The following is a 20,580-nucleotide window of genomic DNA, read 5'->3' on the forward strand; positions in this document are numbered from 1 at the left end:
TGTCTTCAGTTAAATTGAACAATCCCTCCAGGAATTTGCGATGTTGCGATCGCGCAAATTCACGCTAAATCAACCAATCTCCGCGACTTTTTCGCGGCCTTGCAATTTTGTCCAATCACCGCAACTTTCCCGCAATTTTGGGCTGCCTCCCGTGAGTTCCACCAATCACAGCAGCTCCCAGCACAAACGTAATGCACGTACGTCACCGAATTCACTTCCTGTTTATGGTTTGAAGATGCAGACATGTGCGATACTAATGTCTCTCATTTACCAACAAAAATCACTGCTGAAGACCGTGATAAACAATTAATTCACTGATTTTCTTCACCAAAGCGGAGCTAAACTGTTTTACAACCGTGCAATATTGTGGTGGAATACAAAAAAAATGAAAAAAAAAATCATCCATTGATACACACTTTTAAAAAAAATCATGAAACGTATTACAACGGCTGAAACGAGCGGACAACAAATCAGACAAATCACCATGATGGAAACTGTTGCATCCAGATCTGTTAGAGCACTGAAAGAATGAGGTAAATTAGATTAATTATTCCACCAAAGAACACAGCGGAGTTATGTGACGATCAGCGTGTGTGAATCCTTCCTCTGTTACCCACATCACTCAAAAACGGACTCAGGGATTTGAATTAAATTTTCAGGGTCGGTCAGAAGTGACACAAGGAGAGTGATACGGCTTAAAGTTTGGATCCACGGATTTGTTAAGGATTTCCCATTGAGGTAGCAGCACGGCGTCTTATAGCGGCACGGTAACCATGGCAACTAGTGAACGCTACCTCAGCGGCCCGCTGACGATCACATGATTGTGATCCTACAACAAATCTACCACTCTGGACGTATCGTAAATGACACAAGGAACAACTGATTAAATTGTGGGGGTGTTTCTGAGTCCCATCAATTCCCGTCGCTCGCTACATATTTAGGTCACACGATTCGGTATGTACACATGCAGAACACACTAGGCATCAAGACCTGTCTTGGTGGGGTTCTGCGCTCTTCTTTTTAATTGACATGACAAGCCATGAGCGTGTGTGTGAACACGTGTGTGCCAGAAAGTGAAATTAATTTTTTAAGCCACTGACAGATATGTACAAATATGATTCATTCAATAGTAAATTATCATTTTGTGCCGCTGATCTACCAACCACGTAATATTAAACCAGTATCTGGCTGCTGCTAATGTCCCACCATGGTGTGCCAGCTTTTGTGTAAATGGGTTGGAACATTAAATAATTAATTTCTGAATAAATATTGTCAATTACAGTGTTGAAACATGTTCTACAAGCTAGAAAAATGCAGCTTTTTAGCAGTTGTCACTGTCTCCTGCAATTTCATCACAATAAATAAGCTTAAAACATCGCAACTTTTATCACAATTTTCAAGAAAAGCTGCTGTGAATTCAGGCATTTTCGGCCGCGACAATCACGAAAAACGCCCACGAAATCCTGGCGGGACTGACTGAAGAATTCCCAAACAACGGAGGTCTTCGGCATCTTGTCTTGTGTTTATGCAACGAAGTGAAGCGTGACGTCAGAGTCAGCAGCCACCCGGCCATTCGGGTGGTGCTAACAAACACGAACGGATGAGCCGAGATGAGCTGAACACGGCGGGATGAGCCGAAGTGGGCCGAGGGCGAAGGGAAAAGACGAGCTCCGAATATTCTTATTTTTGTCTGGGGGGAGGAGGGTGTGATCACATAGACATATGTGTATATGTCATAGACATATGTGTGTAGGAACATTGGGCCTTTGGAATTCCAGAGGAGATGACAAACTCACATAAGAACAGAACTCTCTCCTCTCCAGCACAGAACAACCCCCCAGTTTCTGGAAGAATTGGGACGCGTGTATTTCTTTATTGCTTTCATTTACAGGAAAGGACATTCAGACCTTCTGCAGAGAGATGGAGTTCTCTGGAAAAACATTAAAACCTTGGAAGAACGTTTTTGAAAGACAATAACTATCACTTTTGCTGTAAATGCTTTGTTGGATAAACACCTTATTCATGCTCTAACCAAACCTTCCCCCAGTAAGGAATGCCATCTCTGCCTCCCTCTTTGCAGGATCAGATAAGACAGGTCGCAAAATTTTACGACCCCTCTTGGAGCACATGGAGACTAGTGCCCATTGTTTAAACTGAAACAGAACATCTTCAAAACTCATATTTCTGAGATGTATTTTGTGTTTTCAGGTTTACCACAGTTACAGAAAGGACTTCATCTATAACATTGTTACATTAAAATTGTGCTTTTATATGCAATAGAACCAGATTTATTGATTTTTGATGTTTAATCTAATTTCTTCCACAGTCCCACAGTGCCACCCACTGACGTTGGAGAACACAATAATGTCAGAATGATTTCCCATTTATTAATTATGAATCTTGTGTTATTCAGTTTGGAAAAGGTGAAAACTGTGTTATTCATTATCATATGTATGACACGTTATCATATCTTCACTGTGACATATAGCTTTAGTATTTAGAACACACTGACATATAGTTTATTGAATTAAATAATTCACATATTTGTTAACCTGCACGATCCGGCATGTGTTCATTTTTGGTTGACGGGATTATGGTGGAGAATAGACAGATCGCGTTTCCACGTTTAATATCACATATTTTAATCCATTCTTGATCATCTTTCTTCCCCTCTTCTCTGAACACAAAGAGGTGATCAAATTACGAGTGAGAATCGCGCCGAAAAGTTTCTCTCCGCCCAGGGGTCCTCACAAACAGATAAAAAGCCAGACGACGCCCTGCCCTCGCTCTCTTCTTCTTTCTCCTCCTGAGGTACCCCACACCAGAGGAGCCTCTCATATTCTTATCTAAAGATACCTTTAGTAGTTATTCCTACATGTGTATATGTTTATGTGATCACACGAGGGGGTGGGGGATGGGGGGGATGGGGGGATTCGGATACCACAATTAATATCCGGATACCGCCGTAGCGATATTCGGGTCCAGCCCTACTGGACTTATGACAAACAAATGGTCTGGTTGTGGCCCACTGTTACATTTCAGATGTTTAGGAGTTGTTAGTTGTTAAACCAGAGAGAGAATGTCACTTCAAGACAGTTTTAATCAATTAAAGGAATGATCTATTATGTCAGTCATTTTACTTTTTATAATATTCAGCAGCAAGTAGAGAGTTGTTTTCAGTGGTGTCCATATGCTTTTCCACAACACTTTCCCATGTGTCCCACATGTCTGGCTTCAGTAGCACCAGCATCAGTAACACTGTTGCCATTCACTGTTTTGAATCATTTGCAACCAAAGCCTGGCTGCTTTCTGTCATAACTGATAAATGTGATGGGCTTCAGAACACAAATAGAATGTAGTCAGGATAGAGGCTACAGTACATGTGCTGCCTCAGGAGGAAATGTCCATTTCTGTATTAATTTAGTAACTTTGGTACAAGAAAACCACTCAGAGAGTGCAGTACTCCGACAAGACTGTTCCGAAAGCTGAAATCTTAAAAAATTTCGTGGCAGAAATCACAGCACTATAGAATGTGACATGACCTTGCACTGACCACAGGCAAATGTTATGCATGCATACATTACGTGAAATTATGTTGCATCCCTCAGACCAGCAATCCGTTTCCTATGAGGGACAATTAGCATCATCCATCCATCCATTCTCTATATACCGCTTTATCCTCATTAGGGTTGCGGGGGGTGCTGGAGCCTATCCCAGCTGACTCGGGCGAAGGCAGGGGACACCCAGGACAGGTCGCCAGTCTGTCGCAGGGCTACATACACAGACAAACAATCACACTCGCATTCACACCTACGGGCAATTTAGAGTACTCAGTTAACCTCAGCATATTTTTGGACTGTGGGAGGAAGCCGGAGTGCCTGGAGAAAACCCACGCATGCTCAGGGAGAACATGCAAACTCCATGCAGAAAGATCCCAGGCCCACCCCAGGATTCGAACCAGGGATCTTCTTGCTGCAAGGCGAAAGTGCTAACCACTACTCCACTGAGCAGCCCACAATTAGCATCATGATTATCATTAACGTTCCATTATTCTGCGTACAGAATTTGAGTGTCAACATGTCAGTTTTTGCCCTGCTTTGATAATAGCAGCAAGTATTTCTGGAGCGCAGCTGACTCTTCCTTTTGCACCGGGAATTGATGTGACTCAGAAATACCCCCACAATTTAATGAATTGTTCCTTGTATCATTTCCGACAGATAAATCCAGATTAGTCTGCAATGATGGATTCGTAGTAGGATCGTAATCATGTGATCATCAGAAGGCAGCTGATGCACTTGTCATAGCTACAGTGATGTTGTACCGCTATCTTGCAATGATACAAAATTCTTTAAAAAATCTGTGGATCCAGGCTACAAGCTGCATCACTGCCAAAATCTACTGAATTGGTCTTTGTGTCATTTCTGACCTTCCCTGAAAATTTCATCCAAATCCATTAATCTGTTTTTGAGTAATTTTGCTAACAGACACAGACAGACAAATCAATGCAGATCATCACATAATTACAAATGGCATTATGTGGCACGTGTCTTTGCTTAATACAAAATAAACACTTCAGGTGCAGGGAGAGAAGCATTCCTGTTCAGGCTGTGCTGCCATCCTCTCTGTAGCTTCTAGACATTTCTGTGGTGTTTTTGTGTGGTCATGTACAACTGCTGCCCTCTTGTCATTGTTCGGCCACCCTCCCAGGTTTGACAGGTGACTTCGGCTGTGATTGCTGTATTTTCATTTCTCTGACAAGGTTGACTTATCCTAGTTTGATTCAAATAGATTTCACTTTAACACATTTTTACTGCTGTCTACCGCCAATAAAAAAAACTCAATTTCTGTGAGGTCACTCAAGGCAGCTGTCTTCTCTGCACTATTTTTGTTGTTATTATAGCTACAGCTAGCAACCACAATCAAGAAGACCTGGCCGGAAAAGCACTGCAAGTGTCACAGTTGACATTACAACATTAGGCACACAAGTAGAAGAACAGTGACAATGTATTTAGGTTCAAAGAAGAGAAAATTAACAAAAAAGTATTCAAGAGGATTAAGACCAATGTAAAAAAAAAAAAAAAAATTCTGAAAACTTTATTTGTCCCCAGTGACATTAAGACTTTTTTTCTCTGAATTTAATCTCAAATTTTTAAAATAAATTCATAATTCTCAAAAAAGTCAGAAGTTTAATGCATTTTTTTTCAGTGGCTGTAAAACTCCTAAAACTCTTAAAGGAATCGATTGCCAAATTCTTGAGTTTATTTTCCTATCTCTGTCTCTACACTTGTCAGGGCTCCCTCCTCACCCCCGTCCCTCCCACCTGGCATCCAAAACCCCTTTCTCCGTCTTCCCCTTTCTCTCCTCTCGTGCTCTCTCTCTCCCTCTCTCCCTCTCTCTCTCTCCCTCCAGCGCTGCACCGAGTGGAGAGCAGCCACACGGCTGCCTCCACTCAGGCAATCAGCTGCTTCCCCAGAGTCTGGACAGCTGGAGCTCATCCCCGTGATTACACCTGTGGCAATAAAAGACCGGTTCATCCCTCCACTCTCCGCTAGATTGTTGTACTTGACACATCAGTCAGTTGCTCTCTAGCCTAGTGAGTCTTCTCTGCGCTGAAAATGCAACGAACCCGGTTCCACTCCACCACACCCTCCCGTGTGCATCCCCGGCTTCCCACAAAACCATTATCTCCTGTCCCCAAACAATAAAACTCATTCTAATCCATCTCCGCCTCGGTAGCGTGGTTATCTGCTCGGGTCCAGCCTTTAGTTTGTGACACACTTCACTTCTGGAAAGACACCAGATACAGATACACTACCATTCAAAAAAGTTTGGATTGACCCCACAATTTCATGTTTTCCATGAAAAGTCACACAACACATTTATTCATGTGCTAACATAATTGCACGAAGGTATTCTAATCATCAATTAGCCTTTCAACCCAATTATCTATCACAATGTATCATTAGAACACAGAAGCGGTGTTTGCTGGAAATGGGCCTCTGTACCTGTATGTAGATCTTCCATTCAAATAGTCATTTCCCAAATTAACAATGTCTAGACCGGATATCTGATTTGTTTCTTGTTATCTTCATTGAAAAAAAATGCTTTTCTTTGAAAAATAAGGAAATTTCTAAGTGACCCAAAGCTTTAGAACAGTAGTGTATATATCCAGGGATGAGAATGAGAAAAAATATTTTCAGCTGAAAATTGAAAGCTCTTGGGTTTTGGAGATTTTACAGCAGTAAAAAGTGGCCTGAGAGTCCTTAAAAACAATTTAATATATATCAATCTGGTCCAAAATTATTTCTAAATGTCATGGTGATAGGGACTATGCTCTCAGTTTGCTAACATTACTAGCAGTGTAGGTAAACCAAATGGCTAACATAACTATCTTTATGTAAAATAAATTAAGTTACCTTTCTCAATATTCTCTTCCTCTCACCTCACCAAGAAGTCAAATAATATTTCTGAGAATTCATTCTCAATGCAGAGTCACACACGAGAGAGATTGTACTACAGTCAATGTTCTCTTCCTCTCAACTAACCAAGAAGTCAAATAATATTTGAGATTTCATTCTTAATTAATAGTCACACACATGAAAGATTATACTCCAGTCAATGTTTCTGAGATTTTATAGCCACACACACACACATCTACACATTGTTCCAACTAACATATTTACAAGCTGCATCATTCTGTTCAAATGCACTCATGGTTCATTGCAAAGATTTCTTTTTCCTCTTTGCAGCCAATTGGATCAGTTTCTCTGCAGCTTTTCTCTTTTCTGACTTATTGTGTGACAGTCTTTCCATCTTTGCTGCTTGCTACTGTCCTCTCTTCTCCTGTGCCCTGCCAACAGCCTTCTCCTGTTGCAGACGAAGGGCTTGTTCTTTGGAGTCTTTTCTCTCTTTTCTTTCCTCTTTCTCCTTCTACTCGGCAGGGAGGGAGGCGGGCTAAAAGGTCGTCTATCAAATCACTCTGCAGCAATTGGGTAGGTATACAACCAATCACGAAACGAATAGGCTGACGTATCCTGTCACAATCGTCGCGCCTCTGTCGTCACTTAGTTACACCCGCCTTCTGACTCTACACTTCATGGTGATTCAATTACAGTACTGTACATGACTGCTCTCACTGAGTGGCGGCTAGCATTCAGCGCGGTGGATATTAGCAGCCGTTCGATATTACGACTCGCTGACCATAAACATACCTCATCACCCCAAAAAATTTTCTCCTCGAATTTAGACGATTCACAAGAATGACCCTGGCAATGATAAAATCCGCGGAATTCCGCGGATCCGCGGAAAATTCTCATCCCTGTATATCTTGTGATCTAGGATTATGTGTGGAATATGATCTTCAATACCTTCTTCATAATGCATGTACTGGGTCAGTTCTCACCAAAAGTTCTGCCTTAACCCTTTAAGCTTCAGTCAATTCCAGCCGTTTTCAGTACAAAAAAAAACGCTAATATTCTATTTTTAAATAAAAAAAATTACGAAAAATACAGGGAATATTGGATGAGCATCGCGAGGTGCATTTCCTTGAAAATGACCGATTCGGGGATTTTATACCGACTTCAGGACATGTTTTGGATAAAATAGTTTACTGGCTTGTGTCATCTGGATGTAAAAGGTTGGATTATGGCCGTTTTTTGTGGAATCTTTTTTTTTGTGTGTAATAATAAACCCGGAAATATGAGTCGCGCTGTGTGCGTTGAAGCCGTGTATAGAGAACGGATGGATGAATATTCGTTTTTGTCGGACAAATGTGTTTTTCTCACCCGCTGTGGTAATCGCATCTGAAAGTGGTTTATACCGGCGGATTCACGAGAATCTAAGCTTTCCAACGGCGTATAGTGTTTGTATAATCGTGTTTGCAGCCGTCGGACATTCTTGAAATTCCTATGCAAATTAGTAGGTGTACCGCCGGCGGTACACTGAAGCTTAAGGTAACCCATTAACCCATCGAAGCATTTGCATTCATAGAAAACAATTACGTGCTCACTTAATGCATCGTGTTATTTTGTCTTGTTCTCATCTATAATTATTGCCATAAGAGTTTTCAGAAATATCCTCACACCCCAAAAATGGATCACAGAGGTAGTTTTGAAGTTCCTGCAGGTGTTCATAGCTGTCCCGCAGCCTCAGAGAATCAGACATTTTGATGAAAATCTTTCTTACCTAAATGCCATCAGAGTTCACTTCAAAGACTGAAAAATATCTGAGACCTCGAGAGTTACACATAGATTTGTCAGTGAAGACACATTAATTCTATGCCCTTGCCTTCATGCTTCATAATACAGACATATGAGTGGACATTATGTGTGTAGGTGTCCATATGCAAGTGTGTGAGTGCTTATCTGAGTTAACATCATGCGTCAAAATGAATTATGTACTACACATCTGAGCTCTTTATTTTAAAAAAATGAAATAAAATTCCAGAGTAAGGCAAGTTTTGCCCTGCGGTAAACTGCCATGGATTACAGGCTCCAAGATTTATATGGGGTTCCCATAGCAAATTGGATTTTCTTGGCTTAGTTTATATGCATATTGCTTTAGAGCTGCTTCAAATAATAGAGGCCCCCATGCGTGCAAGGCCGAGGCATCCAGCTCAGCAGAAGTGCTGAGAAATAGGGAACCTTTGGTCAGGGATGAAGCTGGAGCATCTCTAAAGTCTATCATCCTGTCTGGTGAGACAGAGCGGACACAGGGAAGATGTAGTGGCGTGTGAAGAGGCAGACAGCACTGTGTATGTGTGAGAGGTGAAAATCACAGAGAAATGCAGGGATCAGGCCAAATGAGGAAGTTTACCTGAGGCTGACTTCAGCCTTCTTTTCTCCTTTAAACTCTAAGGTCCTGAGCAAAGCCAGCAGTGGTTTTACCCTCCAAGTTGCCAGTGCTGCTTGTGTCAAATTTGATGCAAGCTTTAGTTGATTACAACCTCAAAGGTTGTAATCAACTACCACTACCACTACCACTACTACAACTCAAAAGGTTGTAATCAACTAAAGCTTGCATCAAATTTGACACAAGCAGCACTGGCAACTTGGAGGGTAAAAAACAGCAGTCCAATAAGGTAAGTACTGTTTCTTCAGAATAGATTTCACAGAGATAAAATTCTCATTCCTCAGACAGACTGATTGCCTGTGGGTTGACAGTGGACGTGACACAAGATAAATCCGATGAGCATTTAAGTGTTGTGTAATACATCAGTAGCATTCTCTGACAAGGTAAACATCCTTCACTATATAGGCTGGAAATGATTTCCAGATCCATCCAACTGCAAGATGTCATCTCTGACAGCAGCTGCCATGAATGGCTGCACACAGCAAATAGAAAGTGCTGTTTTAGGATGTCAGTGGGCTTACTGAAAAACTGAAGACGAGTGAATTATAAGCAAAATCGTGCTTCTTAAAGTGAAACATCCTCAAATCCTATCTTGTCAGAAAATAATTTTAAAGAGATCTATTATTCAAACATGGATATATCTTAGTGTTTATTAAGAAAAAATGGGTGTGGAAGTGGGCTGCACAGTGGAGTAGTGGTTAGCACTTTCGCCTTGCAGCCTGGGCCTGGGATCTTTCTGCTTGGAGTTTACATATTCTCCCTGTGCATGCGTGGGTTTTCTCTTGGCACTCCGGCTTCCTCCCACAGTCCAAAAATATGCTGAGGTTAATTGATTACTCTAAATTGCTCGAATGTGAGAGTGATTGTTTGTCAGTATATGTAGCCCTGCGACAGACTGACAACCTGTCCAGGGCGTCCCCTGCCTTCGCTCGAGTCAGCTGGGATAGGTTCCAGTCCCCCCCCACGACCCTAGTGAGGATAAAGCGGTGTATAGAGGATGGAGGGATGGGTGTGGAAGTGACTGACTGCGTGGTCCTCCCTCATTATTCCAAAGCATTGGCTCGGATAGTCTCAACGAGTGTCCCACAACATACTAGAGATGAGAAGTGAACGCAAACCTCCACATTACTTGGCGATCGCTATTTGTTGTGGTCTGTATCCAAATCTCAGGACGTTAGAAAGCTATCGCGTGATTTCAGAATGAGATTTGCTTTCTAGCATCCTGAGATTTGGATACAGACCACAACAAATAGCGAACGCCAAGTAATGTGGAGGTTTTCGTTCACTTCTCATCTCTAGTATGTTGTGGGACACTCGTTGAGACTATCCGAGCCGGTCAGTGTGGGGGAAAAAAGCACGTTAGGGCGGACTTTGACGCGGGGGGGCAAGTTGCCCCATACTTTTCGCTAGCTGAGCTGCTAAGCTGCCTGCCTGGCTAAATACTGGAGCTATGTCGAAAATTCATTTCTCCATCACTCACATGTATGAAATGACAAATGAAAACAGACCCCAGGTTGAAAAAAAACGAAGTTACCCTTTAAATGCTTTATTCAAATGTTGCTAAAATTTGATTTGTTCAATAACATGACACCACTTTTGTTACATCTGGTGTCAACAGACCAACAAGGCGATGGCCAAATGCCAAACTAAAGGCCTTACAATGCTAGTGTACAAGCGGTCTTTTACATATACTTTGTCTTTTATATAATTACAAGAGGAAAAATCATTATGGCAAAGCTAACTACAAAACCTGATCGATTAATTCAAGGTGCAACTTACATTTGTACGTATTATTGGTACGGACATAAAACCTAATGTAACGAATATGAAATTGTACCACTGTATAAGTAAATTTAGAGCCAATAATTTAAACAAGGTACTGATTTTGACTGTATAATGCTTGCTAATTAAAGCACTGACATTCTCGTGATTTGTTCGACCACAAAAACAGGCCATAGTCACTGGCAAGGCAAAATAATTTATAGTCAGTGGAGTAAGTATGCCATATAAGGTAACTTATATCCATATAGTAACATAATAGTCTGTTTTCTGGTTAAGGAACTTCTCCAGCAGCATTTTGGGAATGAACACTTACATAAGGGCTGCAGGTGAAGGCAAACCTAAAGGCCGGACATTGGCTGAAGAGACAAGAGCCTTGTCCTACCTCCTTCATGTTTAATGGCTGTTAGGTAAGCTGTTCAAAACCATTTTAAAGACTAGAGAGAGATTAGTGAGAAGATCATGTTTTTTAGCAAGAAAAAAAATGATACTGAAAATTTCAGGTTAATGGAATTCCAAATAAGCTTATATCATGTTATATGATCAGTTTGTTTATTATTACCCCTCACACCCCTCACTTCTCCTGGAGAACAGTTAGTGGTTTTGGGGTACTGCCACCGTGACTTCAGGGTTGTATAAATGATAAGCATGGCAGCCGCCTCGCTGTCCTTCAGTACTGATGACTGGAGAGACCCGGAGCTGCCAGAGAACACACTGTTGCTCTGCCATCCCAGCCTCCGCAATCAATACTGAGGAAATCCTTCTCGTTCAATTTACATCAAGCTGAGAGAGGTTTACCTGAGGCTGCAGGATAACGGTCCATATCTTGTTGGAGAGGAAAGCTTTACAAGAGCATTAACTAATGCAGTACTACAGTAAATGCTGCACATTAGAATAAAGTTGAGTCAGATGGAAAATAATTTCTCTCCACTAAAGAAATTAAGTGTTAATGTTGCTCTGTGTTTTCCTGGTTTTGCCTTACAGTAATTAATCTATACTACAACCTTAATTCTTCTCCTAAGACCTGTTGATGTAAAATTATTTTTAATAGGTTTTAGAGGACATGCAGGGTTGCCAGGATGAATCCAGACAAAATGTTTTCCATTTTACTTGGTACAGGGCAAACAGTTTCCTATCAGTGTTCAATTTTATTACTTACATTACTCATTACTCTAAAACATAATCTTTCAAAAATGCATTAGAATTCTTGTTAGGTTGGGAAACTAAAATCAAGTAAAGTTTGACTCTGGGAAATTTGTCTTCAGTGGTTCTGCTGAGTCAGCTCTTTAAACAATTACAGAGAAACTCACATACTAACCTACTATCCTTATAACAATAGCATTCTTTAACCTGTGATACAAAACTGTAGTATACACAGTATGTGTAAAAGGTATTCAACTCATCTGAAAGATTTTATGTACAAATTATACATTTGTGAATAATTTGCAGACACCTATTTTCACTTTGACATGAAATAATCTTTTCCATCAGAGCAGTGTCAAAAAAATACAACACACTACATCTACGTGATTCAATGCTGTAAAACAATAACACATTTAAACTTCCAGTAGGTATAAATACATTTCATAGACAGTGTATGTTGTCTTTAAGCACTCGTAACTATCCATTGCATACCCAGAAGCCCTAAAATGTACAGTTGGCAATAACTGAAATCTCCTATGCTGCAAAATGACTGATAGGTGATCAACAATGATGCCACTTGTTAGCTGCAGTTTTCTTAATATATTCATGAATAACATGTACCCACTTGGAGATTTGAATGACATTATTGACATCGTATTGCACATTTGATTTGACTGCATGTCTCAAATAATAAAGTCAATATGTTTTAACCATCATTAAGACCTAAGTGAACAGCTTTGATTTAAAATTGACCGAACTGTCTCTGCCACCTAAAGGTCTGGTGACACTGTCCATTACTTTGATATATTAAGCTTCAGAATATGCTGTATATTGCTGTGTGGTATCAAGCATATGATTTTTAAATGCTACTTTATCCCTATAAAAATGGTGTTAAAGTGTCACCGATCTTGTGCTGCGCCGGCTGAAGCACTGCCCCTGGTGTGGTTTAGTGCCAGACGAGCAGAGCTGTATGTGCTGTGGAAGCATCATCTTTAAAAAGGCTAAATTTAAACCCCTCGAGTTCTCACTTTGGTATGCACAAGGCTTCCAGAACAACATAAACTCCAAATAAGCCCCGAGGAGCTACTGGAGGACTGGAAGCCTCAGTTTCCTGTTTTTAAAAGGTGCAGACGCAGCTCACCTGGACAGCGCAAGATGAAATGAACCTAAACTGTTTTCAGGTGCACACGCGTTATCTCTGAAAAGAAAATCCTACTTTGGCCATTAGCAAAACCCAGTCAAACTTAGCAATTGTAGCACCACCTGTCAAACTTTTTGTTCTTGTGTGTGACATATCTACAGTGTACAATGATAATGACTGACAGTTTACCATAGTCTTACACAATCAGTCTTTAATTTCAGAAAAAAATAAACCCCAGTGGGTTTGTGTGACAATATGTATTGCAGATATCTGTAATTTGGTGCATCCTAGTCTGATCTTGGTTTGGCTTGCATTTTAGATTTTTTCCAGTTATTTGGGATAAGGAGAAACCTTATCAATGAACCAATGAATATAGTAACTGAAAGATATCTAATATTTGATTATTATGTTGATTGTATATATCTTAAATTTATATAGTTGTTGTTATTATTATTATTAATAATAATAATAATATTCTCTTTTTTGAAAAAAAAAGATGTCCATATATGTGGACGCCACATCCTAGGAGACTATAGGAGCATTTCAGATTTCCACATTGTCATCGTTTGCTATAACAAATGATATCTCATTTATGATTCATGTGTTTGGAATTGTAACCAATATCTACAATTCAGCTGCAGATATCCAATGTGAACTGCAGTCATTTTCAGTTTCAGATATCAACAGTTTAATTCTGACCAGCCATAGTTCCAGTTCAACATATGTTTAATTCCCCTCAATTCAACATATTTACATTGTCCTTTCAAGACATCTTAAGTTTAAACTAGACAGTACGACACTGTAGATAACATGGAATTATATTCCAAAAGTAAGTCTCCAATGATCAAAGCGCTCGTTCTCCACAAACTCCTGCCATTAAGCTGACAACATTTTCTTACAATCTAATCCATCACAGCAGCCACCATTACTTCTACTAACACTGTTCAAGAGCTTTTCTGGACCAATATCCCACAGCGCCAAGCACAATAGTTGCGAGAAGTCTTTGTGAGGTTTGTCATAGCTACTACTGCTATTTTGATTTGTTTACACTAAATTACAGATATCTGTAAGTGTCCTTTTGACTGGTTAAAATGACATTTTAGCTCTGGAATAAAGACTGTGACTAGTCACAGTGTAACTATGATCACTGAAAATTACATTGACATCTGTCATTTCAATACTGGATAATAAAACTAAAGTAATAAATGTTAAAACTGCTGTTCAGTGGATTTTCATTTCTAGCCAGTGACAGCCATAAATCACAACTAGCTCTGGCACTTTTCATCTGCCTCAATTTGCTAACTAATTACACTGCCATTAATTCCATGAAATGGTTAAAACAGTAACAAAAAAAAGCACTCAGAGAGCACAATACTTGGCCAAGGCTGCTCAGTCGTTGTATGATTTCCGACAGATGTCCCGACAAGTACGCAGCGGTTATTTTATAGTAGATCATCACGTGATCATCAGCAGGCAGCTGACATATTGTTCACTTGTTGTCATAGTTACAGCGCCACTATCTCACAATGATACAGGGATCCAGACTATAAGCCGCATCACTGCCAAAATCTAATCACTTGGTCTTTGTGTCATTTCTGACCTTTCTGGAAAATTTCATCCAAATCCATAAATCCTTTTTGAGTTATGTTGTGAACAGACAAATGTACGCCGATTGTCACATAACTCTGCCACGTTCCTTGGCAGAGAAACAAAATGGTAACATTAGACTGTTTCATCCTAAAACACACTGACTAGCACAAGCATTTGTTTATATTTTCATTGTTAGTAACTTTGTCTCAATGTCCAGTCACAAGCCAAAACAATGTTCTTTTCATCTCCATTGTCCTGTGAAATACAAGCTGAAACTCCCAACTGATTATGACCTGACAATAAACCCAGTATTTGCTTGACACCAAAGTATATACTATTTAGTTACTCTTTGTATGTGCACTGAACAAATAAGAATATATTTCACCCAAATCATGAGCTGGTTGACATCACACAATGAGTGTTGATTTAGTTCCAACTTAAATCCAAAACAACTCATTCCTGACCACACCATTTTGATGTACTGCATATTTCACCACATAAAGTCTTTTATTTCCCTTTATCAAACAGAGAGTGAGCTTCAGTGTAGGAATATAAAGTTACAGAAGGGACTGCTGTCTTCACCTTTGACAGAGAGGCTCTCATCACTGCCAGTTTTCCCAACGTTACACATCAACAGCAAGCGAAGAGTGTCCATGTTGAAACTGAACCACAACAACTGGACCTCTGTCACCACTTGACAGTATTAATGCAAATGCTGCACTCTTTGCTCTTTTGACCATGTGAATTCTGCTTAGAATTTTCTTTAGAAAACATGCAACAGCTCCAGAGTGCACCACATTTGTCCTGCAGCAACTTTCATTCCAAAACAACAACAAAATGTCATGAAATCAACGACTTTGACTGTAGCCTTTAGAAAGGACTTACCACTTGTGCATACGCTTATCCCAAAATGTCCAACAGTTGCAATGTAGGATGTTTCAATTAACACTCTTTTTTAAGGGCTTCCTGTGAAAGGCGCATTTTTTCTCACCATGGAGGTTTGATAACAGGGCTGTGGACCTCAAGGGAAGCCCCTTTCTCAAATTGCTGTTGTCATCAGAAAACCAGGATGCCATTGTGACAGTAGAATTTGAGAGGCATGGGTCAGCATATTACTGGCATCACAAATAGTAGGAGCTGTTAAGTACAAGCTCCTGTCTGCCACTAACTACCAGCCAAGCCTTCAGGGGGTTTCATATAGATTAACAATAATGTATACATCAGTCATGAACCAAATGGGTGTCAATGGAAAACCAAAACAGAGAGACTGTCTCTTAACTGAATATGACTTAAAAGACTATGCCAGTTTGTTTAGGGATCATTTCACCAATTGCAGAAAGATCGAGAGACACAGCCTGAGAGAACAGGGGTAGAATTTAGACCTCTGTGGATGTGGAGGAAGTCTGAGAAAATAACCCTACTGACGTCATGTAAGTTAGCTCAGTGTCAACTTGATTCTCAGCCGTGTGAAGCTGGATGGATTTGGTGGGTCTAATGAGATAAACATTTTAAAAGCATTTTCAAAGGCAATTGGTTTTCATTCATTTATATATGAAATGAGCATGTAATAGCACACACTATAAACTTGCTAGACTAATGTAATCTTCATAGTTAGCAAGTGTTTGTTAACATTTTTGGGAATACTCTTTTATTCTGGTGATGCAACTGAAGTGTAGAATACATCTACAATTCATGCTGCAACTTTGACTACAAATGATGTTGACCTTAAGTAAACTGTGATGAACTTCACCACTCAAGTTCCAAGTTATAGGTTTTCATAATCATATACAAAAGATTGGAGATTCCTAACTGCTTTAACAAAATACTAGGAGTTGACTGATGATCAGCTTGGTCAATATCAAATTCGATATTCAGCTTTTTTTTAAATTATCGATATCCGTTTTTTTTAAAACTGCTTCTCCATAAAACACTATAGCTGATTACGTGTCATAAGTACAAGCATATCAACACTAAAGGTTAATTGTAGAATAATTTTCTTTTAAGTAAACATGTAAAACATGAATAAGCAAAACATTTCAAGTATGTTTTATTCTAAATTTGGACAACAATGTTTTCATACTGCAGGTTATCCTGTATATTGGCTCCAAATATGAGATACTGGTTGTCTTGATTAATACAAACTGGTATTAGCCATGAAAATATATCTGTCACATTTCAATAGAAACTGGTAACCTTCTATGTCAAATAAGGGTTTTTCTGGTGCTAAATCTCACTAAATTCCTCAATTACAAAGCAACAGACTGGGTGTCAGTATACAAAAAAACTGGTTTGGCATAGGGAAAGTTGCATTTCATAAATCCAGAGGCTCCAATGTGCCCACAAAGATATTTTTTTCAGCAATATTTGACATGATTCCAATTAGAATATGTTAACAAAAGGCACACAACCACAGTCTCTCCCCAGAGCTGAAATCAACACAATCTGCCCCTATGTATCTCAGGGTGATAAAGTGTCATGTGTACCACAGAGCAGGTAGTAGTCCTGCTGTGCATGTCATTGTCCAGTCGTATTGCTCTGCATGCAACACCACACACATTCCTGAGGCAGCACAGCAGATGATACGGACAGATCTTCCCTCCACACCAACATACAAGCTGTCATATCATTTACAAGACGCGCTGCTATGTAGAAACATAAGCAACCTGCGTCAAACAACTAAAATAGTCACCGCACAGGGTACTGTGTGTGTGAGCACAACTTATTGAAACTCGTCTCGCAGAGGAAAGGACTCCAGCCATGAACAAGTGAAATGATTGTGCACACTGAGAGCGGTTAGAGAGCGTCCAGGCTGTGAAATGACTGGATTTTTCGCCCTTGCACCTGCAGACGGAAGTCTCATTGAAATTCTCTCCACCAAGAGTCCAGTTGACAGTTGCAACGGTGCAACGTGCAACCTGCGGCAACTTTACCATGAGCAGTCATGCAAAAGCAGAACATTTCTGAAAAACTTCCACAATAATCCAACTTGACTGGGCGGTAATTGACGAACTGCCTGCTGCACCTCAAAACGTTAATTAGGAAATAAGGAACGGCTCTTTGTGCCGATGAAACGGTCTTTACTTACAGTTCTCAAGAACTGGATCTCATCTTCCCCTTCTCCGCCCTCAGCCATGGCTGTGAAGGAGCCTGCTCAGACTCTGGAAGCCACCACTGACTGCCGGCAGAAACGCGATGCTATCCCTCTCAAGCCGATATTAGCAGAGAGCTCATCTACAGCCATATAGGGCAGCCTGGCCGAGCCCCCTCCTCTCCTGACTCCCCCCTCTTCCAACCCTTCTTCCTCCCTCTTCCCCCTCCTCCCTGCGGTCCGACGCCAGCAGCAGTAGCAGTGCGGAGCAGAGACGGAGGGATCCGGGCATCAGAGGGCGATGAGCTCACGGTGCTGAGATGCTGCTGCTGCTGCTCTGTTGCCGATGATGAGGATAATGATGGTACTACTTATTAAATGTCCGAGGTTAAAGTGAAAACCTCCTTTTGCCAATCGATTCAGCAGTTTAATGACTCCTTGTCTGACAATGACGCATGCTGCTCCTGATTGGCAGTCCCTCACCCGCCCTCAACTCTCCCTCACCTCACAACGCTCACAACCCTGACACTGAGCACTACTAGTGTCCGAATCATAGACTGTATATAGGTCCGAACCCTGCACACAGCTGTCATTTTTAAAAGACATTTTCATCTCCTTCTTCTCAATCTTGTGAACTTACTCATGTACTTTGATTACATTTTCACATTACAAATAAGATGTTTTTGGCTTGTTGTTTGTTGGCTTTTTGCATATTAGGCAAACTTAGTGTCTTCCTTTACACATGCCACCCTATCCTGCACATTTGCATACTTACTTGGTTTGCTCACTGATCTACCAACTAATGGGAAACACAGAAACACAGATGCATATGCTGTTTTTAGATCAATGTCACAGTAAATTTACAACTACATGTTTTGCTGCACTATTAAAGTCTAATTTCAAGTCTAAGATTGCATCACTATGAAAGTCATGTGGAATCAGGAAAAAAAAAATGTGTGGATGAGAAAGAATTCATTTTCACCTACCCAGCCTCACTAGCACCATGGATGTAAGCTGAATTATTTGTAAAATGTTAAAATTATGCTAAGAATATATAGAGAGCATTGTTTCTTCTTTAAGATCAATTTAACTAAAAGGTAGGGCAGACTTTTGCTGAAAGTTACACTTTTCAACTCCAATCTCACAATATTAGCCCATTAATTAAAAAAGTTACACAGAGGTCCCTAAGGTGACATAAGGATTAATACTGTAGTAACACTGTCTACTGTTTCATTCATGCACCATCATTTGATGCACTGCAGATTATATACACTATATACTGTTCAAAAAAAATGGGGTCATCTAGAAATATACTTATTTTTCTAAGAAAAGCAGTTTTTTTCAATGAAGATAACATGAAATGAATCCGAAATATGCATTGTTAGTATAGTAAATGGCTCTTCTAGCTGCAAACTGCTGATTTTTAATGGAATATTTACATAGGGTTACAGAGACCCATTTCCAGCAACCATCACTCCTGTGTTCTAATGTTACATTGTGTTAGCTAATGGTGTTGAAAGACTAATTGATGATTAGAAAGCCCTTGTGCAATTATGCTAGCACATGAATAAAAGTGTGAGTTTTCATGGAAAACGTGAAATTTCCTGGGTGATCTCAAACTTTTGAAAGGTAGTGTACATAGAAAAAATCCAAATGAATGGTTACTGAAAATGAAAGAAAATGTTTCTAATCATGATTCCAAATATCATGCGTATGCACATATATAGTGTCATTTGTGTTTACTTTGCTTTTCCAAAGCTATGTAATGTTAGTCAGGTGTCAGTGTGAATGTGGTCATTGATATGTACAACCAGGCTCACATCATGTTTGCTTCAAGGACATGTCTGACATCTAGTGGATATCTACCGAATTTTACAGTGAAACCATGTACATGACATTTAACAGTTTATGACCTGAGTAGGTTCTATGTAAATGCAGAGGAAATTTTTCTCACTGTAATTTTGACACAACCCTTTGGTTGTTTAACCTTTGAGCAACCAGTAACATAACAGACAATACTGTAATAAATTGGGCCATTTTGAATGTAATAAAGCCAATAATGTAATAACTTCTGTTCAGAACTGCTTTTAACATATAACATGAATTTATTCTTATGATGTGCTTCATGATTATGATGTGTTTTATAACTGTTTTATTTATAATTTTAATGTTTGATGATTTTTATGTAAAGGGAACCTTTAAGTGTTTTGAAAAGCACTACACAAATAAAATGTATCATTATTATTATTATTAAAATAACTTGTATGGTATGTGGCGGAGATGGCCCGTATATTCGGATCCATTCGTCTGGTCTCCCGGACGCAAACTTTGCACACAGCCTTCGTTTTGTCTTCAGTTAAACTGAAGAATTCCCAAACAGTGGAGATCTTCGGCATCTTGTCTTGTGTTTATGCAATGAAGTGAAGCGTGACGTCAGATTTGGCAGCCGCCCGGCCATTCGGGTGGTGGTAACAAACACGAATGGATGAGCCGAACACGGCGGGATGAGCCGAAGTGGGCCGAAGACGAAGGCAACAGACGAGCTCCGAATATTCCTATTTTCGTCTGGGGGGAGGAGGGGGTGATCACATAGACATATGTGTATATTGTCGGTCAGTATAGCCTTCTTTAACCCTTTCCTCAGGTTAATTCAGGACCAGCTCTCCGTTTAAAGGGTTAGATTCTATCTGCCTATTAGTATTCCACCTAACAGGTTTCAGCAGAATAATTAAGCTGGTGTCGAGGAATACTCGCCTAGGTCCTAACTGTCTTCTTCCAAACGTCTTACCCCTCTTACTCCAATAAATACTCTCTTACTAAGCAGCCCTCCTAAGTAGTAGAATTGATTTATTGACCACGTTTGTTAACGACAGCTTTCCTCTTAAAACTGTGGCACTTGTTGATATTCCTAGGTTCGTTTTAGAGGTTTGGAAAACTAACCCCAGGGGTAATGTTTAAATAACTAGTTGGATTAAAGTAACCTTTAAGA

At 40.0% G+C, this 20,580-nt stretch overlaps 1 protein-coding gene across 1 annotated transcript in view; it reads right to left on the reverse strand.

Moving 5' to 3' along the window:
- The window catches only part of ryr3 (ryanodine receptor 3), a 242,283-nt gene extending 224,186 nt beyond the window's left edge, over window positions 1-18,097 (reverse strand). Inside the window, exon 1 of the mRNA XM_051937044.1 lies at window positions 17,589-18,097. Coding sequence (XP_051793004.1) covers window positions 17,589-17,636 — 48 coding nt within the window. The 5' untranslated portion in view covers window positions 17,637-18,097. The remainder of the gene's footprint in view (window positions 1-17,588) is intronic.
- Window positions 18,098-20,580: the final 2,483 nt, after the last annotated feature.

Source organism: Acanthochromis polyacanthus, chromosome 16, assembly GCF_021347895.1.
Source record: "Acanthochromis polyacanthus isolate Apoly-LR-REF ecotype Palm Island chromosome 16, KAUST_Apoly_ChrSc, whole genome shotgun sequence".
Classification (NCBI taxonomy): Eukaryota; Metazoa; Chordata; class Actinopteri; family Pomacentridae; genus Acanthochromis; species Acanthochromis polyacanthus.